The 25,206-nt window shown below is 38.8% G+C and overlaps 2 protein-coding genes across 2 annotated transcripts in view; one reads left to right on the top strand and one right to left on the bottom strand.

Moving 5' to 3' along the window:
* Window positions 1-7,028: 7,028 nt before the first annotated feature.
* Window positions 7,029-23,927, bottom strand: LOC136256309 (epidermal growth factor receptor substrate 15-like). The gene is made up of 13 exons (XM_066049239.1): window positions 23,851-23,927; window positions 23,619-23,696; window positions 23,255-23,318; window positions 22,962-23,197; window positions 22,845-22,908; window positions 22,711-22,796; window positions 20,749-20,798; window positions 17,254-19,592; window positions 15,629-15,989; window positions 14,787-14,842; window positions 13,785-13,836; window positions 9,444-9,534; window positions 7,029-7,273 (listed from the first exon to the last, which is right to left on the bottom strand). Exons 1-13 carry the CDS (start codon window positions 23,870-23,872, stop codon window positions 7,254-7,256), a joined length of 3,519 nt encoding a protein of 1,172 aa, XP_065905311.1. The 5' UTR covers window positions 23,873-23,927; the 3' UTR covers window positions 7,029-7,253.
* The window catches only part of LOC136256311 (metabotropic glutamate receptor 2-like), a 5,812-nt gene continuing 4,488 nt past the window's right edge, over window positions 23,883-25,206 (top strand). Inside the window, exon 1 of the mRNA XM_066049241.1 lies at window positions 23,883-24,035. The gene's annotated coding sequence lies outside the window, so the exon portion shown is untranslated. The remainder of the gene's footprint in view (window positions 24,036-25,206) is intronic.

The raw sequence follows: 25,206 nt of genomic DNA, 5'->3' as shown, positions 1-25,206 counted from the left end.
AGCCTCAATAAATGAAAATAAATAAATGGCTACAGGCCTACAACTATATGTGTGTGTGTGTGGCTGAACTTTGGAAAATTACTCTTATGGGCGCATTTGACACATCAAATATTTAGGTAGTTCTGAAACACAGCATTATTAGTTAAATTCCTATACCCAGTTAAGGATTGAATAAACCATAGATACCTTGAATTACAAGAAAAAAATTTGAAATAATATTTGAAAAGTGTTTCCGCTGCTGTTAACAACACCACCATGCTAGTTTCAAAAATTCTAATTGTTTCAGGCATGTAAATAAGGATGATTTCCAAAATTCAGTCACAAACATGTATGACATTTAAACAAGTTTCAAAAAGGTGGCAGTAAAAAATTGGCTGAATAGCAGTCAATTTAAATGCAACACTATCACTATTCAGATTGATTGGCAATACTTGATTGTTGTGGTGTGGATTATAATGAGGTAAGTTAAATAATGCAGCACTTCATATTATATTGTACATACACCAGGTAAATAATATAATAGTGTTAATCAGTCTGTGTTCATCAGTCTCAGTTACTCCCTAGAGAAGTACTCTTTACATAATCTTTTCATCTTCTCGGTGCACATAAAGTTGGTCATTATTACACACTGTTGTACGAGGAATATTGCAAAAGTGATCCCCAAAACAGTTGCTGGCAAGCCAAATATGATGAAAAGCCAAAAAGCCAACTGTGATATCCCGATAGTCGCTCCCATAGCAATAGCAATTGTATTCAACTGGCGTTGATGGCTTAGATGTTTAGCTGCCCCTTCAACATCTTGGACTCTAGTCTTCTTACTCAGTTTGTACTTGTAATAGAGGTAAACCACGAACATGACAATCTGAGCTGCCTTGAGGGGGCTGTTGCAAATCATGGAGAGGACAAAGACAATCTTTGTGGTAAGATTGCAATCATCATTTGGTAATATATAGGAGTCACCTCTTGATATCATCATATCATGACATATCATCAAAAGAAGGACCACAAACATCATGGCAACCCAGCAAGAGATATAATGCCTGAAGAACACCCTTGATTTGACCTTAGAAATTGCTGATCTTAGCTTATAGCTGCGATGCATAGTGTATGCAATAAAATGGAGCATGCACCCAGCAAACACTTCAACACTAATTCCCTGGTACAATGAAAGGACTGTAATGTAGTGGCATGTTGTGTGCAACCCCACTGTTGATACTGGCATTAATATGATGGTAGTAATGGATACACACACTACAGCAAGGCTGGAAAACATTAGCAGCTTACCAAACAGATTACGCAACTCTTTAAACATCAAATGTACCACAACTATATAGCCATTCACCAACACTAGTAGCACACTGGTCCCCACCCATATAACTGTAAAGGCTATTAGATCTACACTTAGACTATTAACTGGAACACAAGGTGGCTCCATTTCTAGCCTGCTAATCACTGCTGTGGTATGGCCATCTGTCGGGGTAGTGACAATATGACTATCAGTGGTGTAGACAATGTCCAGTTTCTCTCCAGTATCCATCATGATGATGGTACAGTTATCAACCAGGCAGTATTGTAGGGTAGTGACTTGTTGGAGGTCATCATCACCACTAGCTGGTAGTTGTTGATCAGAACAATGAAGTGATGTTACCTTACTGACTGTAGTAAGGATAACAATGAAGAGCAGAACAACACAAGCCATCAACTTTCTTATTCTCTTAACCAACAAAAAATAATATTACAAATAGCAGTGATTGAGAAGAATGTGGTTACACTAAACAAACATCACAAAGTTAACAAATAAAATGTGTGAATTATTACAATGTACAGTGAAACCTCATTAACAACCTGTGGAGCTTGACACACAAAGTGACAATGTCAGACACATGGACAGACAGACAGACAGACACACACACACACCACACACACACACACACACACACACACACACACACACACACACACACACACACACACACACACACACACACACACACACACACACACACACACACACACAAAGTAAAGCAAAACAAATTACACATTCAGATAGTCATACCTACCAAGTGAACCAGAACTGGGACACCTGTGTGCTACTCAGGTACTGTGAGTCAAATCCAGGACTAGTAACCCACAGGAGGCCATACCATGTCTCACAGGGCACCCAAAGTCCCACCTGGAAGCAAATGTCAATTGTTCATGTGGGTGAAGGTTTTCAGGTGCCTACATCTTCATTTGTGAGACATGACACAGCTTCCTGCAGAATACTAGTCCTGCCCTAGAAGGATTTGCCTGTGCTGACTCACAGTACCTAAGTAGTGCATGGGTGTCCCAGTGTGTTTACAGGTTAATTAACAGTGACCGTGCTAGTATGGTAACCCTGCGTTTGCTTTGTATGTGTTCGTGTTTGTGTTCGTGTGTGTGTGTGTGCGTGCGTGCGTGCGTGCGTGCGTGCGTGCGTGCGTGCGTGCGTGCGTGCGTGCGTGCGTGCGTGCGTGCGTGCGTGCGTGCGTGCGTGCGTGCGTGCGTGCGTGTGTGCGTGCGTGCGTGCGTGCGTGCGTGCGTGCGTGCGTGCGTGCGTGCGTGCGTGCGTGCGTGCGTGCGTGCGTGCGTGCGTGCGTGCGTGCGTGCGTGCGTGCGTGCGTGCGTGCGTGCGTGCGTGCGTGCGTGCGTGCGTGCGTGCGTGCGTGCGTGCGTGCGTGCGTGCGTGCGTGCGTGCGTGCGTGCGTGCGTGCGTGCGTGCGTGCGTGCGTGCGTGCGTGCGTGCGTGCGTGGCATCACTTGCACACACAGCAGGCTGGTGCTCTAGATACTTGGCAGCATAGCAAAGTGGTTAGAGCATGGACCTATACCTGATTATAGTAGTGATTTTTCCTAAAATTATACTCTGTGACTTATATGCACAGTACCAACAAAGGAACAAATGAGTATAGTAACTGTATACTGTAATAAGGTAATACGTAACCATATTAAACTTGCTATGGGCCCAACCAGCTGATTACAGAGTATAAATATAAATTAGGGTCCGTTACTCTAATTGCTCCATATAACAATCTACTTTGTTACTCTAATAAAGTATACATGGGCAAAACCAAGCAATGGTCTAAAAATCTAGGTAGTGGATGAAACTGACGCAGTTCACCGCTAAATCAAAGGATAACAACTCTTTTCTACAGGTGTGTGTTCTCTATTACAATGTTCTATTTACTGCAGCAATTCGTGCCAATACTCCATGCCCATGGTATGAGATTTTACGTAGGTGAATATGCAGCATTCATGTTCCTATTGAATCAGAGAACTATACACAAAGAAATCGAATAGAGATACTCCAACAGAGCAGCCGATTCAAGATTTCCAGCTATGTGACTACTTATGTAGGTAGGTGTTTTACTCACTTACACCATCTACAAATTATATTCATATGAAGATTAAATTCCCCCCTCCCCAGTCTGAGATCTGTGTATGGCTTTAGTTTCTGGTCATGATGAGCTCAATTATAGTGGTATAACGTTAGTCTCGTCAACACAGACTGTATTTATTCTCTGTCATTTGGTCGGGAACAACAAATGACAAAAGAAAAAATTCAGTCTGTGTTGACAAGCCCAGTCAGGTATGTAATGTTAATAACTAGGTGCATTGTATGCCTCACATGCACGTGCATGTTTTATAAGCATATTTTGAAAATATTGTAGACTACATGTGCTTACAAGTGAATTAACTGTATCTAACGAGAATAACAATCAAGATTGTTTAAATTGGTTTGTTGCATCAGTGGGAACTTTAAAAGCTGACCAATGGGCAATGGTACTATCCAATTCCTTGTGATTCAATATCTGATTTCCAAAACTACCACAGGACCTGTTGATATGACTCATAACCATCTTGACTCATTGCAGCTGACACAGAATACTTACGTAATTATGACTCTGCATGTCAATTTTGCAAAACATGTCTTCAGACAACTTATTGCATCAATTTGTATGTAATGTATTTATTTTTTTTTTACCTATACTGTACAACTTCAGTAAAACAATGACATACACACAATCATAGGCGGCGGAAAGGGGGGGGGGGGGGGGGGGGGGGCTAGGGGGCTGAAGCCCCTCCTCGGTCTGCTGTAAGCCCCCCCTCAGAATGATATCACACCGAAATTATCTTTCTTGGAGTGGGGCTGAAAACCGTGATAAAGATCGAGATACTCTAATAGAGCAGTCACTCTAATAAAGTATTCAGTGTGTAGCGAGCTATGTAAGGATTTTAGTTTATCAGCTAGAAATGGTAGCTGGTGAGGTGGAAAGCTCTTGTCAGTTGGTTGTGACCTTTTCTTTTCTTTTTTTTTTTGGTCTCACCTTACCAAACTATAGAAATAAGTCTGGGTCAGCCCAGCCCAGCCCCCCCTCATATCAACTACTTCCTCCGCCGCTGCACACGATGTTCACACTGTGTTGTGTAATCAGATGCTTTAATACGCTTAGCTATCACAATTCATAGTATAATTACTCAGCCCGCATGATCAGAATCTTTTCTAGTTCAACCGTATACGTAGCTATGCATGGAAAAAGTGGGGTAACAGTCATAACGTAGTACTGTACAATTCAGTGGTGGAGAAAGTAGTTGATGTGAAGGAGGGCTGACCAGAGTATAGAATCTCTAGCAGCAGGGGTATGATGGGGCACAGCCCCCAGAAGTTTTAGCCACTTTAGTTTTCAGTAGGGACCCGCCGATTATGCTCATAATTTTACCTATTATGCTATGCTGCACTGCTCAAAAATTCACCTATTATGCTTAAATTATTGCTCAATATTTACCTATTATGCTCGATTATAAATTCATGCCTTACTTCATATGCTTTGCTACTAGTTTAACACTGTATAGAAAGAAAAAAATGAGTGGCTGGAACACAAATAATAAATTCTTGCTGCATGCCTGCATGTAAGAGACAAGATCGATATACTCTAATAGAACAGTCAGTTTGATGATTGTTCTATTAGAGTTACTGACTGCTCTGTTAGAGTATATCGATCTTATTTTGCAATTGTCATTTTCCCAGCAAGAGTTTACACTATCGTACAAATATTTAACCTATTATGCTGGCATTATGCTCAATGCTTTTAGGTACCTATTATGCTCAAAATTATGCTAGCATAATCGGCGGGTCCCTAGTTTTCAGAATGTCTCACAAAGTTCACCAGAATTAATTAAATTTTATAGGTACAATTTGATTCAGAAGCATTTCAGCTAAAATACTAACTTATGTCAAAAGTATTTAAATCAGGCTACGTATTTGCAGTGAATAAAACATCTCAGGGCAAAGTTTTTAGTGGTTGCAAACTTGCAAGAATTGATGAACACACAGCAGCCTGTAGGTACTTGGAAACACTTTGTACAGTGGTATAAGACATCAACTCTCAAAGTGATTTGATTTCCACTGTAGGCAAAATATTTTCATTTTTATTAACTAATTTTAGAAACACATTTTTATAAAGCGCATTGAATGTTCTATTACAGTATTTGAGCTTCCAATATCGATCTTTTTCATGCTTTTCAGCCCCTCTTCATGGATCATTCTGAGGGGAGCTCCAACCCCCTAGCCTCCCTCACTTCTTTCCACCACCTATATATGCTGTACATACTAATTTTTGTCAAGGACAAACAGTTGCAGGTGCTTTAAACTATTAAAATGCATCCCACAAATCAAAGGTAATACTCAAGCAAAAGCATCAATACCACTAATAGCTACAACAAGTATCAATTGATACCAAAATGGTCAATATTGCTACAAGTAGCTCAGCGAGTACATCAATATTAAAATAGAAAGTGGTTGTAATACTGTTTTCAAGTATTTTGAATGCCATTATAAAGTATCATCCGTAGAGCCCTTGATCTTTCAAATTATAAGGTTTCTAATATCACTCAGAAACCTGCTGAAAACAGACATATCTCCAGTTGAGGGAGTCAACACACAACACATCTCACTGATGTGCTCATACTAATGATTACTGGTCTGTACAGTTGCTTTCTTTTATAGAAAGTGATTTTGTTTACATTTTGTGCAAGATATGACGACATCATGGTGTTATATTCAACCAATAATGAGTCCATTACACTAACTACACCCCCACCATTGTCTAGGCCTTAAATGGTCATTATCTGCTGGCAATAGCTGCCCTCTACCAACTAATTATAAACTATAATTATCTCCCAATTACTCTAATAAAGCAGTCACAATGTTCATGAGGCAGTGCAGCTTATTTATGAAGCTATAAATAGGATTTTATTTTACATAACATACGTGATATAATATATTTGGTAAAGGATAACTAGCTATTATTGTTGTGACCTTTTTTTTTTTTTTGCTCTTCAACTTTTTTTTCAGCAAGGTGCCCCCCTTCTTTCCAGACTCTGGATCACCCCTGAGGCTCTCCATCACAGCTACGCCCCCCCATAATTTTTTTTCACAGGGCTGCAGCCCCCCCCCCTGTTCAAACCTCAAAAGCCTGGTTGAGATTTACCTTGTGGTCACCACAAAACCACCAACCAATACCACTGCCTTTGCAAAATCGCCCTCCAGCAGTGATGGGGTGTTCTGAGTTATTTAATCACAAAATCAAGGTCTCCAAAGACCTATCATAATGTAAAAACCATCATCACATTACATCATGTCCTCAATGCACAACACCTTACATCATGCATGCACAGGTGTATATACATACAAATAAATTATACAGTAAGTTTAAAACTGCAAGATTACTAAAAGTGCTTGGCAATATGTGAACTTTACAGCTGGTATGGTAAGATAAGCTGTGCTTGTTTTCTATTCCAATTGAAAAACATGATACAACTCATGCTCTATTGTACATACACGAGTTAAATACTACAGTACTTATTCTAAAAATCGATGTGGCAACTATTCAGATTTGACCACCACTTGATGCTCGAAAACAGTGTTGAAGCCCTTTTTTCAAAATAAATTGATCGTTCCACCACTCAAGTGTGGCTACTATTTAACATGTGGCATTTAACCAAGTAAATACGGTATATCCTCAGAGAAAATGTTATTATGTATGAGATAACAAAATACAAAATCGTGTTGTGCATGTATGCATACATACAACTAAAATCAAACAATAACAAGTTCTGTAGGATCAAATAGAAACCTATGACTTACATACAACTAACCATAAAAGGGTATAAAAATTATTGTACTATCAAAAGTACAAACTGTTCAATAAAACACTGTACAAATATGTTCTTGATTAGTTCTCATCAACAGGACCTACAAGAAGAGATCATAAGCAATAAATGCAGAGTTACATGGAACAAAAGTAATTAGGTAAACGCTACCCCTCTAATAGTAGAATATAAAATTGTGACCATATAATAGTAGTGTACATTAGACATCAATGGAGGTTGGTTATGCCATCTTGTGACTTCAAAGTTACACAACCTTAACATTTTAGAACCATAGAAAGTATTCTAACACGTGAAAAGTACATCATGCTTTCCAGAGTACAATCCTACCTTCAGCTACTAAATACCTACTGTGGCTTGGTTATCTAAGTTTAAGTGCTATATTGTTTTATACTTCTCGCGAAGGTGACAAAAAAATGTCAAAATATCAATTCCAGTCCATGCACGATATTTTGCAATGCAGTCATACATGTCAATATGTACGTAATGATGATATACAACCAACCTTCTCTGATTAGATGTATCTATTACTCTGTGGCTTTTGATAGACCATAGAAAAGATAACTTAATTTAATGGCCTAAAAGTGATTCTAATTTTTTTTAACCAAGCTTGTGCTCACAACTATCCTTTATCCTTGACTGCATGCCTGTCTACACCCCCTCCGTGAGCAAACAAGCTTTAACTATACAAAATTCTATGAATGAAGGCTATTTATGGACCATACTGAAGGTTAGCTTTCTTATAAAATCATTTTTGTTGTCTTTACTTAAAGGGTGTGTGGCCCATCACTGAACTGCTTAATGGGGACTCCCATAACAGGGCATACCAGGAAAGTGCATCCTTTTAAGCTGAAAGGGGATGTTTCTCCTTCATATGCATACAAAAATAATGAGTGGTATTAAGGCTTTGTCTAGAGAATTTGTACTCAGGGGTGTAGCCAGAGCCCGGGCCCAGGCCCGGGAATCAAGCTATGTATGTAGTTATAAATAATTATAAGGAGGTGTGGTTGGTGGAGGGGAGATCAAGGGCATAGCCGGGACCCCTCCCCCCCCCCTTCAGAGGCAGAGTATTTTAAAACTAAAAATCACATCAAATCTTACTGCCCTGGAGCCCTCCAGTAGCTATACTTGCACTCTAGCGCTCCTCTGTACTACTCTTGAGGGCCGCATTGCATTAATGCTGAACTACTGTACTGCAAATCATCGAGATCTATTGCATCACATGATCAGTAGCGCATGTGATGCATGGTGGAAATGGTGAAGGAGTGTTGATTGGTTGAGGCAGACATATTACAGTACAAGGCAGCAGCTGCGATAAACTTGAGTGGTTGTGTTATACATGTGTGAGGTGAACACAAACTGTGAATAGTTAATGTATATTTATCTGATGAATGGTTTGTTTTATTTGTCACATGTTGCGGGCACGTGATGTCTCGAATACATTGGAGTACAAGCAAGTTACTGACCATCAACAGGAGAGCCGACCGAGAATAATGTATACCTATTGCCAACTTAGGGACTCGAGTGTGGAGGGTTCCAGCCGTGTGCTAGAAAACATGAAGTTAGCTGTCTGGAAGTAAAGTATTTATTACAATAGGTTTATAGTTTCTATAAGCTGCATAAACAGCAGTGTGTAGGTTTTAGCTAGCTAGATGCACAAACGGCACCTTTTAATGTTACTGCCTAAGGGCACATTTTGTGTATGCATCATTTTCGTTCAGACGTGGTATAGGCCAGGCCTTCCCCCAGAACATTCCACTTGAAATCCGAGCCCCCTTCAAGAAAATCCTGGCTACGTTCTTGGAGATATATCAGTAGGTTTGGTCTTTAGCTTACAGCTAGGTCCTGGCATCACCAAAAGTCTGGCTACGCCCCTGTTTGTACTGTATTAAAAAGTTGATCTAGAAGGTACCTCTGTGCATGCTAAACATGGTTTGCTAGAGTTATATTTCCTTAGCAATGTATTACAACATAATTGCTGAATTACAAAATAATTGGTGAATTACAAAATCATAACATAGTTGATTAATTCCCCCATTTATCAAGGGTTAATGATAATCCTCTAGTGGGATGAACATTTTTTTCTATACGAATCTGTTAAAATGCTCTCTCATAAACATTCAAAGTAACACAAGTTGCTAAGTAAGTAGGTGTCCAGTTAATATTAAACATTTTCCAACTTGAGGACCAGCCACAAGGTGATTCATGGCATGAACACATACGTAATTCCAACATATATTTAGGATGAAACTCACTCAATTCACTATTGGTTGGTGAAGTACTTTGTTGTCGTAACTCTCGTTCCTTCTGCAGCTCCAACTCTCTACTCACTGCCTTTTCCATCTCCTGCAATGTTAATAAGAACATGAACATTGTTAGTAACTTCAACAGTGTATTAGTTAAGTACAGCATGTAGCAAGTCTTGCCCATGAATTGCTAACCCCTTAACCCTAGCTATACCATATCTGACTGATTAATAGCTGCAGCTACTATAACTTTAGCAAGCTAAGGAGAACCATGCGGCTACTATGCAAAGACGGCAGTTTGTGACATTTATACAGACTCACAATTAACCAACCTTGTGTAATCATCCTTTAATACTATCATTCACTTTAACTTCCTCAAAATTGCTATTTCCTGGCTTTCAACCAAGCTCAAAATAACTCCTTTGCCTGTTCTGCTCAAACATGTCAACCTTTGCAACAGTACAGAATATTCAGATGCTCCTATCTGAGAGCAGCTCTTATGGTAGTGTGTGGAGTGGTTACTAACTGGGGGTAGCTATTACATGAGCTGCGGCTATTAACTGGTCAAATATGTATACTATATTAAGATGCAAAACGTGATACATAACTGATATGTATAATATACTCCCAAGCGCTACTGGATGTGATAGTGCTAAAATATTTGACAGTTATGTAATATTGTTATATTTAGAAAAGATAATCTAATCCAAAACAGCCAAGCTGTAAAAAAAGAGTGCGGTCCTCAAAAAGGCTATGGTGAAAAAAGATGTGAAATCCAAGGTGGAGGCCAAGAAATGGCTGTGATGGTAGGTTAACGGTAAAAATTTTAATAACGACAATTCAGGTGAATTTGTGCCAAGACCAAGTGGCACCAAATTCACCTGAATTGTCGTTATTAAAATTTTTACCATTAACCTACCATCACAGCCATTTCTTGGCCTCCACCTTGGATTTCACATCTTTTTCACCATAGCCTTTTTGAGGGCTGCACTCTTTTTTAACAGCTTGGCTGTTTTGGATTAGATTTCACTTCTTTTTGTGTTTGTATAACCTATATTTGTTTCTTTACCACAGGAAGAAGAAAAGATGAAGCAGGTGTTGAATACTTTAAAAGTTTCTGATTTTATCAGTGAATGTACAAATTATATATATAATACATGCATTTATTACAGAACTCTCTACATGGTGAATTGTTTGTAGCTGAACTATCTACAAGGTAACTTCTTCGAGCTGATCTCTCTACAGGGTGATTTGTTTGTAGCTGAACTATCTACAAGGTAACTTCTTCTAGCTGATCTCTCTACAGGGTGATTTGTTTGCAGCTGAACTCTTTACATGGCGGTTTCTTTGTAGCTGAACTCTCTACAAGGTGACTTCTTCTAGTTGAACTCTCTACAGGATGAACTTTTCATAGTTGAACTCTCTACAGGGTGATTGCTTTGTAGCTGAACTCTCTACATGATGGTTTCTTTGTAGCTGAACTCTCTACAAGGTAACTTCTTCTAGCTGATCCCTCTACAGGGCGATTTGTCTGTAGCTGAATTCTCTACGGGGTGATTTGTTTGAGGCTGAACTCTCTACATGGCGGTTTCTTTGTAGCTGAACTCTCTACAAGGTGAATTCTTCTAGCTGAACTCTCTACAGGGTGATCTTTTTGTAGCTGAACTCTCTACAAGGTGACCTCTTCTAGCTGATCTCTCTTCAGGGTGATTTGTTCCTAGCTGCATGAACTCTCTACAGGTGATTTGTTTGCAGCTGAACTCTCTACATGATGGTTTCTTTGTAACTGAACTCTCTACATGATGGTTTCTTTGTAGCTGAACTCTCTACATGATGGTTTCTTTGTAACTGAACTCTCTACATGATGGTTTCTTTGTAACTGAACTCTCTACATGATGGTTTCTTTGCACCTGAACTCTCTACATGATGGTTTCTTTGTAACTGAACTCTCTACATGATGGTTTCTTTGTAACTGAACTCTCTACATGATGGTTTCTTTGCACCTGAACTCTCTACAAGGTAACTTCTTCTAGCTGATCCCTCTACAGGGCGATTTGTTTGTCGCTGATTACTCTACAGGGTGATTTGTTTGCAACTGAACTCTCTACATGGTGGTTTCTTTGTAGCTGAACTCTCTACAAGGTGACTTCATCTAGCTGAACTCTCTACAGGGTGATCTTTTCATAGCTGAACTCTCTAAAGAGTGATATGTTTGCAGCTGAACTCTCTACATGATGGTTCTTTGTAGCTGAACTCTCTGCAGGGTGATTTGTAGCTGAACTTTCTACAGGGTGATTTGTTTGTAGCTGAACTCTCTACAGGATGGTTTCTTTGTAGCTGAACTCTCTGCAAGGTGACTTGCTTGTAGCTGAACTGTCTACAATATTAACTGGTTGCTGCTGAACTCCCTACAGTACAACTTGCAATGTAATAGAAATCTATAATGGAGTAAGTCATGAACTAGCTGAATGCTCTATTAGGGTGACTGTTCTATTAGAGTATCTCGATCTCGCATTTGCTACACGGAGTTGGCTTTGAAATCATAACTCAGTGATTTGTAAACCGATTGCTCTGTACTACTGCAAGGACTTTCTACGATGACTATTCCAGCTACATACCAATTTTCAGCTCACTGCTCTAAGCGGTTTGCCTGGTAGGTGTGAAAAGTTTTGATATTTTTATTCACGAATCTCGATCGTACAATTGTTACACACCTTCGGTTTCACGTCATATCTCCATGATCTTAATTCGATTGTTTTCAAACCACCAAAAAGCACTCTTACAATGGTTGATCTATCTACAAACCGATTTTCAACTCATTCCATGAAGCGGTTTACCCTGTAGGCGTGACAACAAATCAATCTTGTTTTACGCAAATAATTGATCATAACTCCTGAATCATTCATTGAATTTACACCAAATTTGATACTAGGATTTGTCGTTGGACTTCCTTTTATGTGTGCCAAATTTCAAGGCGATCGGAAAGCGTGTTTGTGTTTTATAGCAATTTTTCTAAGTGTGCAAAAAGACGAAGAAGAAAAAATGAAGAAATAAAAACAAAATTTTGGGCACTCATATCTCGGAAATCACTAAAGCAATTTTCTTCACATATGGTATGTGGGGTGGCCTACCTGGCGGGCACCTCTGCAGCAAAATTGGTTCCAATCGGATGAAGGATCACGGAGCTACAAAGGTGTGAAAATTACGTTTTCTTTCTTCCTGTCAATATACTCAGTGTGACATGCCGGCTTCTTGGGCCACACGACACACTACCGTGTGTCTTGAAATTCTTGGCATCAGGCAGTGTATATTCTACAGAAATACACACTTCGAGAATAGAATATGTGGTCTCAAAGTTGGCTTTATCAGTTTCAACACAGCTTTCAAAAAAAACTAGAATAGCGTATTTGTGAATCAAATACTCGTGAATGTTACAACAAGACTAAGAGAACTGAATTTGTTAAAGATTCTATATGATACAACAATTGCAACAAAAGCAACTATTCAATTTGCTCTCTCCATTTTACTTTCAGCAAGCACATTTAAGTACAAATGGATGCACTTAAGAACTCCAAACTGAATCTGTTAATATATCATAATAATTTGTGACTAGATCTGCGAAAAAGGGACATAATCGCACAAGAATTTACAGTATAAAGTATTGAATACATTGGGTGAAATACTTGCGTATTATTGAAAAAATTCCGTAAATTTTTTTAACTCCTCTTTCTTAGTGAAGGAAGTGACTAACAATAAAACCCTGGATATCATCTTATTCGCCTGCTCAAGAGGAGTTGAAAAATCTTTGTTTTGCTGCAGTAGACCCAAGGATACGTACGTTATGAGTGTTTGTTTACATCATGTCGAAGCGATCGTATGTGATCGATTTTTCTTCACAAATTTCGCCTTTGTATACAGTGAAGAAGGGTGAGTAAAGGAAACACTTACCCAGTAATTGATTCTCCTGTTCATGGCAAACACGATGGTGAAAATTGCATCTCCGTACCTCAATCCGCTGGTAAGTTACAACCATTTTTGTTTGTAAGTGCCTGTAATTTACTTCTCCATACTTGCTGTACAAATTGATTTTTCTGTTGTTGCTAGTTTGTAGGGCTGTAACTCCAAAAGTTGTTGGTATATGAAGCTGAAACTTTGCCAGTGGCTACACATGGCTAGGTAGATTATAAATATTTAATAAACAGGAATTCGAAAAATATGCGTTTATGTCCTGTTTTCGCAGATCCAGTCACATATTATGTGATACGATTTTTTTTTACCATGACCACAATATGGCACATTATGCATACTCATTTATCAAGAGACACAAAAATACACAATATATTATACTACCTTGTCAATACTGACTTTGGTACTACTTGATTGTCTCTTTGTCTGCTGTAACCTACAAAAATACAACCAATATACAGTACGCCTGTGGCCACCTGAACTCTACAAAACATCAAAGAAAACACGTTCCAATGATTTTGTGTTCTTACCACTTTTCTTAGTACACGAAATGTTCACTACAAATTGAAGCATCATAACTCCCTTGTTATAACTTCAAAGTACATTTGTGACCAGATATGCAAGAACCTTATAGCACTACAAGTGGCAACAACTAAAAGATCAATTTGTATAGTGATTGTCAGAAAAATAAACTACGGTACTTGATTAAATGGCCATAACCTATGATTCCAGTCTTATACAGAGATGTAACGTACACCATCACGTTCCCATATCTAATAAGTTATGTCCTTCCTATGGCCAGGGTGAAGGCAAAAACTGCATGAAAAAGATGAGAGTTAACCAAGCATCCAACACGAGGTATGTTAACTAACGGTCATATCTTGCATTTCAAAACAAAGCTTTCTCTTTACTACCTACTAAGGTTTCATCTTTCTTTGTTGTGAAACTGATGTTCAGAAAGTTCGTAATAATTCATAAACATTTTATTCATTATGTTTATTGAATTCTACTGTAAAATCAGGCTTATGTGAACATTTGGAATTCTTGTAGATCTGGTTACACTTGAAGTACTACTAAAGCTTCAAGCAGGTTGTCTACGAGACTAAAGAAAAACTGATGGCTCAGTAAGACTATTGTAATATTTGCCACTTTATCACAGAACATAAATAAACAGAAGAGGTTGATCACACATGTCATAGCCCTTGATTGCACAACCAAACATGGCACTTGAAATTGGCATCGTTTTATGAAGTCCTTTAACACACAATTTAGTGTATGTTTCGTAGCTAGGAAAGTCACACACAGTGCTGGGAGTTAGGGGAGGCATAGTCACACAGGGGCAGAGTCTCACATATACACAAGAGAAGACAGTCATAAACTACTCACCGTTGCGAGACAGCCTCTTCCCACATTTCAGCCAGTGAAGAACGGCGACGAAATGACTACAGTAACACACAATAGACACCATAAAGTGTTGAACAAGTTATAGTTTACATCAACACATACTGTCATTAATAAAAGCGATCACACCAAATAAGAGTAGCTAAGTGACTGTTCTATTAGAGTATCATTCTGTCAACAGGTGTATGTTCTATTAGAGTATTTAGACAGTCAACAACTTCTACTTGGCTGTGACCACATACAGGTATGTACTGAAGATGTACATAGACACATAACCTAATATGGTGTATTTAAATCTGTCTACATAAACTATGTTCACTGAAACCCAGTCTATATTAAAATACATATGTGACCGAATTTGACAAAACAAGGCTTCCATACACATCCAGTTTTATGACTTTGAAGTACCATAACTCAATGTAGGAGTATGCCATTAGTTTCAAATTTTGACCTGGTATTGTACTATGCTATGGAAGGGTGTTGTGAAAAGTTTAGGCCAAACGCTTGCTGAGTAGTCAAGTTACAGCTGGTTAAAGTCAGAAAATTGGATGTGTGTGGAAGCCTTGTTTTGTCAAATTCGGTCACATATGCATTACTAGGTTAGGTAATAACAGGAGTTTACCAGACATGAACATATTTAGAAACACTTTCTCATAGATCAAATTCAAAGTTCGACTAAGTCTTTAAGGTATATCAAAACTGGACCACGGGAGTATTGGGTCAGAGGGGTCTCTCTCAAGCATACAGTCTTTGCAGACTAGCTTTTGTTACACAACAGTTATTTCACTTCAAGATTACTTAACAATTAGTTAGTACATGTACAGTACCTTTAACTCTTTGGTAGTGGTAGTCTTAGCTGGTCGGAGCACCATCACTTCTCCTGTATTGTTATTACTACTCTGATTGTTCATCATTAATGACTGCATTTCTTCCTCGAGTGATTTTAGTGCCAAATCTGATTCCTCGTTGAGCTGTTTCACTTCTGTTGCCTCCTTGTCACGACGACCTTGTTCCTTCTCCATCTTCTTCCAGCGATGTTCTACCAGTGCCTCCTGGTAGGATGCCTCCGTCATGTCATAGTTTATGTCCTGTTTGGTGTCAGCGGCAGGTTGTGGGTTGTCTGAGAAATTCGATATCACATTAGTGATGGATGCTAGTTCATCTTCAATATTGAGGTCAAAATCTAACCTGTAAACATGAGCAGTTGTTCAAATTTAAACACAAATTATGTAAACATGTAAGTGGGTGAATTAATATGCAGAGAGAATTACACAACATTTCCTTATTGCAGGGTGTGCAATTCTGTACATTTGCAATTACGGAAATCGTTACCTGTTAAAACTCTTCTCTTGAAAATAGGGCTATTTTGTTTATGTTTGAGTTAATAGTAATGTTTTGAACAATGATACGTCATTATAGATAGGCTGAGACAACTGGCAAATGGCTGTTGATGGTTTTTCAGACGTGTGGTAGGATTCAATCGTGTGCATGCATGTTTTATACCATCATGCTTTACAGCCATGAAAGGGTTAATTAATTAATTAAAGTTACATTGCATCTATCCAATAAAGCATTTTATTAAGTGACTCTTAATCTCACTCATAATAATTTAATATCCAATGATATGGGTAGCTAGTTGCCTCAATGCACAAACGCATGCTCTGGAGGGAAGGAGGCTGTATAGTGTCTCACAGGAAAAAGTGCAGGCACTAAAAGCCACACCTCACCCTCACCTGTTATAGGAGACATGAACGATTAAAATTTGTTAGAACACTATAATATGTTGAGTTTTTTTGCATGAGCAACTTGCATTGCATTGAAATAGGGCATTACCAGGCTGTAACAAAAATATCTATTACAGTGTTAACTGATGGTGTAGGGTAGCCCATATAGTCTATATTTGTGTATTAATTTCAGTTGATGCTGGGTTGTTTGCAGTAGAGAGTGGATGCATTAGGTTTGCAACAGATTGTGGCATCAAATTGTAACCATGTAAACCCCAGGTGGAACCAAATGGACATTAGTTTACAACACAAGTGCTAAAGGTCTGTAAGACACCTGGTCATACAGCCTGTTTAAAGATGCTATAATAAGGATGTTTGAAAAGGTGGAGAAAGGAAAAAAGTCTATGACTGGACCTGGACAGCCTCGAACCTGGAGCCATCTGATTCACGTTACAAAAAATTATCAATACTACTAAAATGACATTTTGTATCTACCATCGGACATTTTCCTAGTACATGGCACATGCTTACTTGCCCAAGTGCTTACAGAATCAGCTAGTTGAATAAATCTCTATACAAGTAGAAGCATTGCCTAATGTGTACTAAAATATACAACAGTTATAACAGGATTTAGCTGTAGCACTTGGTTTGGCCTCAGTCTCACCCACTCTTTTCTGTACTGTATGCAGAATGTACTAGAATCCTTCAACACATAGGTACACACTTACACTGGGTCTTCAATCACTTCCTCCTTGTCTGCCACTTTGCTGGGCTTCGGCAGTGTGAGAGGTGGAACAGTTGTACTATTATCTTCATCCTCCATTCCCTTCAACTGAGAAAGCAGATCATCCATTGAACTACTAGCAAATTCATCTTTGAGTGTGTCATCTTCCAGTGTGTCATCTTGTTCCTCTTCAAAGTCAACGTCCCCATTCTCCTCTTGTATCTCCCCTACCTCATCAAAATCTCCTTGTAGCTGAGATATAAGGTCTCCCACATTGTCCTTCGAATCTTCAGACTCAATCCCCAAATCTGCCTCAATATCTTCTAGTCCCATACTGTAAGGAGCATTCAGCTCCTTTAATACTTGCTTAACCTCATCAGGTACTTGGTCAGCTGACTTGCCTGGAGGAGCATCATCTGAGAGCTCCTGTTGTAGCTGTGCCTCCAGTTCACTAAATACATCACCAGCTATGTCAAGATCAATTTTTTGAGTGCTTGTCTTATTCTTCTCCATGTTAACTTCATTGAGAAAAGACTCTGGTTTTTCAGGTGACTGCTCATTAGTTCTAATGGGCTTCCTTTCATATTTCTTAGTAGCTACTGGTGGTGGGACCTGAGGTTTCTTGGGTTTCTCAACAGCAGGAGGTGTTGGTGGCTCTTCATTCAAGCTCTCAGAAACAAGCTCCATTTCAGCAATCACATTAGACAGGTCATCTAGAGAGAAGGCATTGTCAAGGTCCTGTAAGTCTGGGACATTGTTAACATCAACAGCCATATTGTCAGATTGTGAGGTAATTGTAATCGGCTCTTTATTGCCAAGCTGTGAATCAACAGGGTCAACAAGCTTTGACTCGTCAAGATTGTCAAAAAGGGAATCAACAGGTCCTTGATGATCAAAGCTACTGTCAGCACTATCTAAAGTGTTTGATGACTCAAACAAATGGTCGGGAGGGTTACTTATTGCTGAATCAAATTGATCAAAGGCAGACAAAAATTCACTAGATGCCTGCAAATCAGTTTTTATACCCTCAGAAAAGAACAGCTCTTCTTCAAAAGGGTCATATACAAAGGAAGAAAAATCAGAATTAAAACCAACGGTATTAGCAAGGTCAAGCTCTGAATGAGGTGTGATTAGTTGAAACTTTGACCGAGGCTCTTCTTCAGGCAGTGAATTTGCTAGTGAAGGATAAGCTGATGCCGTCGTGGATACAAAACTACCACCAAATGGATCTGATTGTAGAAATGGATCTGATAACACCGGCTCTTCAAATACTGTTTCTAAGGTAGCTGGGGTTTCCACCTCTTTTTTGTCAAACTGTTCTTCAGAGTCCTGTTGGGGATTCTTTTCTTGTTTTAAAACAGCTGCTTTAGCAGTATCTTCAAGATTGTCGTTGAAAGGGTCTGAATGTTGTGCAACAGTTGTAGGAAAATTGTTGAACTCTTCCTCTGTAAACCCCACAAAAGAATCTTGACCAAATAAGTTGTCTTCTTTAGTAACTGAAGAGCTGTCTTCTATACCACCTGATTCTGAGTGTTTAGTAGCAGTAGTCTCTTCAGGGGGACTGACGTTCTTGTCCTCTGTAAACTCAACAAAGGAATCTTTATGAAATGGATTGTCCTCTTTACTCGCCGAAGAGCTTTCTTCTGTTTCACCTAAGTTAAAAGGATCAGGTTGTTTTATATCAGCAGTTTCTTGAGGGGGGCTAATGTCCTTGTCTTCCTTTACACCAACAAAGGAATCTAGATGAAATGGATTGTCTTCTTTGTTTGCCGAAGAGTTTTCTTCTGCTTCACTTGAGTCAGGTTGTTTTATATCAGCAGTTTCTTGAGGTACGCTAATATCCTCTTCCTTTATTCCAACAAAGGGATCTTTATGAAATGGGTTGTCTTCTTCAGTGTTGTGATTATCATTAGCTGAAGAACCAAATGCTTCCTCTGCTTTGCCTGAGCTAAAGGGATCTGAAGTCCGTGTGTCTTGCTTTTGAAGAACTGTTTCTTTTTTATGAAGTGCTTTTTCTTTTAGTCCAACAAAAGAGTCTCTACGAAAAGGGTTGTCAGCTTCTGAACTATTTTTGTCCTCTACAGTAGATGTTTGCTGTTCGCCAAATGCACTTTCTACTGCTGCTGTGTCGGAACTAACAGATTGTGTACGGAATACAATATTGTCGTCTTCTTCTTCTTCACTGATTGGAGTAAAGTGTTGAGAGAAATCGTCAAGTTTGTTATCGTCAAAGTTAGCCCACGATGAACTCAGTGGTAGAGGACGATGATCAGTTACAGATTGATGATTTTGTTCACTTGAATTGTTCTCTTCTACTTTCTTTGTTTCTTTATCTCCAAAAAACTACAACAAAAGGTAAACAACACATATATACTGACACATGTATGCTCCCACATAATCTCAGATATATTTTGTCGAGAAAGAAGTTGAGGTGGGGGAGGGAGGGGGGGGACCTATATAACACCACACATTGGCTATAATATATCCATGAACAGCAAACCTCTAATCATGTGCTTTATGTTAGTGGATGTTGTTATACTCCCCCCATCAATACATTATACTCCCCCCCCATCAATACATTATACTCTCCCCCATCAATACATTATACTCCCCCCCCATCAATACATTATACCCCCCATCAATACACCATACTCGTCAATAAATGGGAAAAAAATCACATAAAATGCTGCCAGAGTATGATACATCAACTTGATAATTTTTCTTTACACAAACTACCTACTGTAGCTAGGTGGTTAATTACAAAGTGATGATATATGTCACCACTAGAGCACATTAACACCTAAACTGATACATTACATGCATCACTGACTCCCATCTGATGTGACAATGTGATAAGAATGTGTAAGGAGAGCACCACAAAAATGTCTAACACACACAACATACACTTTGAGCTTATGAGCTGGCCAAAAGTAAAAATTATATTTACTAGACACAATTTACATGATTACAGCCACTAATAACATTAAATTCACCACAATTAAGTAGTCAGTCAGGATGTTAACAGTATACTGTAACCCATGTTTACACTCGCAAGTTGTGACTGGCCTAGCCCAGAAATTACATTGTATAATCCCCTACATTCTTCTAGTAGTAAGGTGATATCCCCCAAAGGTTTCACAATGCTTTGTGACTTCACCCCACAACACAGTTATAGCTGGCTAAACGCTTTTCAACTTGACATTGATACCGCGAGATAAAACTGCCTAGAACTTCTATAGAAGTACATTTACACGGGACATTCATTTACATGATATTACTATCCATAATACTTACGGCTCAGTTGAACCCACTCGCCCCACAAATGGCCGGCAACCCACGAAACAACAGAATACGCTTAAACAGCTGGTAGCCGATAATATATTAGCTGCGAAGCCATACAATGATTGTAAAGTGAGACCACAGGAAACAACTGAAGCCATACATGATTACGTGTTTTAGTCAATGAGGCTTGTGGGCAGCTGAGTAGAGGAGAACTTACAGATGTAGGCAGGAGATCCCTGGCCTTGACGGTGGTGGGCAGTACAACACCTACAACAACAACAGAAGACCATGAGTAATTAATGTTGTGTGTCATAACTACGTAGCTAGCTATGTACAAAGTTAGCACTACAAAAAAGTACATTTACCTAATACCACTATTTAAGCTATGCTTGGTATTAATCTGTGTTAACTTAGAGCACATGTGGTTAGCATTCCTTAGCTCCATGATATGGAACAAGTATCCCGTCTACTCAGTAAGCTAACAGATGTTAATCCCTGGATGGCTATAAGCTGTATGGATTGCCATTTAAATTCAAATGACATTATTGATGGCATCATCCTATGTTGGCAGACAAGATAATTATTAATCAGCTACTTAATGGAAGTTGTGTGATAAGCCATTAGCAACACCAACATAAAATAACTAGCTATTATTATGTGCTTATATGACATTCATAGGCTAATTAACAGAGGAACGGACAGACTGACACACCATGTACATGTACGCATACACATGCCACACGTATGTATGCACGCACACACGCACGCACGCACGCACGCACGCACACACACACACACAAACACACATACATGCACGCACATGCGAGCACACACACGCACGCACACACATGCACACATGCATGCATGCACATACACACACACACATGCACTGTTAGGTACATACGTAGGTTGTGTCATGCTACATAGCATACAGTGATGTGGGTACCCGAAGTTCTACCTGGTCCTACATAACACTCCAGATGGTATTAAAGCCAATACCAAATCTTGAAACTTAAAGTATATAACCCTGATTCCACATTGTGAAACAAGGACAACTGACCATTTATTATTTAGCTAGTACTACATAGTTGTCCCATGCCATCTAAAGTCTGTTTTGAATTTCACCTTGAGTATATTATAGTCAGAGGTTTTAGTCCACTTGGACAAGGAATGCTGTGATGAAGCTTTTAACTTTTCGTTAACCAGAATTGTATGAACATCAAAACCAAGGCCAGATTTATATAGAGGAGAGGTGCGTTAACTACATACTCTCTTCTATTATTAACTCAAAACATTATGCTATTCATACCAGTTAACATACCTAATACAACACTCAGCTACTGTACAAAGTACGTAGGTTAAAAGTACTGGGGCACATACACCCAATATCATTATCAATTGTTCTATAGTACATAATGCATACTGTAGCTAACACTCCAAAATTAAAGTGTTTAATGGGAAAGTTCACTCATGCAGAATTCTACCAGCCAGTAGCTAGCATGACCATACCTTTTACCACATTAGCTAACTACGTATAACTATAAGCCAAGAGTTTATGAACTCTTGATTGCATATACATGTTTATTATCAACTTTATTGGAGGCAGAGCCTATACGAGGTGTTTACCATTGGCCTAGGAGCTAAGTTAAAATCTTTGAGCAAAGTATCCTAAGATGAAATGAAACAAATATAGAAGGACTGAAAAAAGGCCGAGACTTGATCCACAGGCCACCCGGATTTCAGACAGGGTATTAGACATTAAATGTTTAAGGTAGATAGCCGTCACAAAAATGTTAGTGGCTGAGACTCATTGTAGAGAAGTCAGTAAATTAGTACAGGCCCAATATATTTTCAAAGTGACATCAGACAGCATATTAACACCTGGCCAATTAACTAGAGGGAATTTTCTGCTTGGTAAGTACCAAACCATAGGCAATTTATTGCATACACACATGATGCGTATGTCTCAGCATGTGGATTGTGTTAGATATGCTGAATTTATACATACAGTGCACTATTCCATGGTATAACACTTGTACTCTCAGTCTGTTATTAGGAAGAGTATTCAAGCAAATTTGTGATAGAGATACAAGGTGGCTTCTACGTATTTAGCTATTATTTCATGGTATTGTGAAAAGTCTATAATACATATAGTTTCATAGCTAGAATCAAAACTGACCCTGCTTTGCTAGAGATATTAGACGTATTGCTACCCTGAACTCTTCCAAAGTAAGGCCTCCATCCTTATCAGCATCAGATAAATTCCTATAGTTTAAAATTTTATATCATAATGCCAACTAATTGTAACTTTACCATATATGGAATAGTTGAGATGGTATGAGTTTCGATTTCGCCAACAGGAATTTTGAAATTTTACCTGAAAGGAAATCCCAGCACTTATACTAATGCCATCAGTATTGCATCACATACCTTCAAGAACACCTTCATGAACATGATCTTTACATCGCTCAAATATTTCTAAGCACCGATCTTTTTGACTCTCATTCGTTACAACAAACTGAATTTCCTGTTTGGCATATTGCTTTAATGATAGCGGTAAAGTTTTTGGCAACGGGACTCCATTTAGGTGGTGTTTGACCATATGCATAGCAACACAGAATTCAGCAGTATTAAGAAATCCATCTCTATCAACATCAGACAAATTCCTTTTGAGACAAGGCTGTCTAATCATTGTTGGATAAACAAATGTACCCATGTCTTACCATAGCAGGCTAATACTTGGTGAAGGAACATTCAGTTTTGTGAAAAACTTCTTCCCATTCGTTTCTAGGAAACAAGAAATAGGGTCATGTGCACAAATTTGTATCAGATAATTAATGTGATGCTATTGAGGGTATTATAGCATGTAATTGTACAATCAAAAGTTGTGCCTATATCAATGTATTTCAAAGGAAAGGCGAAATCCCAAAAGTGTCAATGTTTTAACACAGACATGTGCACTTATACACTTACATAGCTACACACATACAGACACTTGTGAATGTGATAATTCTGCCACACATATGTGAGCTCACTGGTCATCATACTGATGTCGACATGACATGTACCACATATTAATCAACTTACTTGGCAGTGATCCAGATGGGCAAAGAGTGTGGAAATGAGAGTAGTAGTTGGAAACTTCAACGCTATCTAATGTCCACACTACAAAACATACACAGACACTCTGTAATTCAATAACGCCTTAAAGAAGCCATTCTTGCAGCTGCTGCTGTAATCGGGGGGCGGAGCTAACTCCTGACCATTATCATAATTATAGGCTTTGCAGCGCTGCTACACACGGAGTAGTAATCCTTACCATGTTCTTTTTCAGTAGTCATCTTGAAAAATCCTGCAAATGAGAGGGGCGTTGCTGGTGCGCATGTGATCGCGTAAACAATTTTAGTTTGTGTGGCTTCCGTGCTTAATTATAAGTGCTCATTTTTTAATGCGACCGCAGGAGCAGACAGTTGCAGTCGAGGTTGCAGTACACTAGGAACATTGGTGAGTTAGTTCGCATTTCGTGTGTGCATGTATAAGTTACGTGGTAGTACTGTACTGTATTCACGGTTTAGCGAAGATTTTCCCGGCCAGTATGAAAGGCAACACTGATTGAATTTCACTTTCAACACGGAGCCAGACAATTGACACCTCACAGCGTGGCTGATCGACCTTTTAAAGTTTTTTTTATAGTGCAGGGCGGATCTGTACTTGGTGCTACACGGATGCATCTAACACTAAGAGGGATATTGATATGATTGAGAGAACACAACGACAAGCAGCTAGATTTGTGACCAGCAATTACTCCCGTTACGCTAGTGTCACACAAATGCTTACAGACCTTAATTGGCCTACACTTGCACAATGCAGAGATGAAATGAAAGCCATAATATTGTTTAAAATAATTAACCACCTTGTTGATATCCCAGCAAATCCGTTTCTGACACCCATATCCACTGTACATAGTACCAGAGGTCATAATATGAGATTTATGCAACCAATGACACGGATTGATTCTTATATGTACTCCTTTTTCCCTTCAGGCAATCAAAATCTGGAATGATCTATCCCAAAATGTGATTGACTCTAATGAAATTAATCAGTTCAAACAAAAACTAGTAGTTATTTAATTTGTATACTTGTATATTATGTTGTGATCTGTGTACTATACTCTGTTAGAGGTCTGCACAGTATTACTATACCAATAACAATAATTGGATTTCTGAATCCGGACCTGCACGCAGGCTGGTGCCCGGTATTTTTTAAAAAAGCCAGCATGTAGTAATTGTCCTACTCCCAATTTAAGTAGACTTGTTTTTCAACTGTATTATACATCCCTGTACTTGATCTATGGTCTAGTTTGTATGGCCTATTGAAGCAGTTCCAATAAAACTAACTACATATACCTATTGTGCTTCAATACCTGTGTAATAGCTGTGACAGTTTCATCTTCAGCAATCATATTCAACTGATGCACTGTCGTACACGGCTTTTATAGCTATAGGCAAAGAAACACCATATGTGTGTACTATGTGGGATTATAGAAATGTGCAACTTGTCATGAGATGTAGCTATAGGCATGTTTTGTAACAGGTGGTACTAGCAAAATTAAAGTAATGAAGCCCTGTAGCCTACTGTGTATGTAGAATGTGTGTGTGTGGTCAATTAATACATA

The sequence above is a fragment of the Dysidea avara genome, chromosome 5, assembly GCF_963678975.1.
Source record: "Dysidea avara chromosome 5, odDysAvar1.4, whole genome shotgun sequence".
Taxonomy (NCBI): Eukaryota; Metazoa; Porifera; class Demospongiae; order Dictyoceratida; family Dysideidae; genus Dysidea; species Dysidea avara.
The sequence above is the reverse complement of the archived record's forward strand: the minus strand, read 5'-3'. Positions and strand labels throughout refer to the sequence as shown.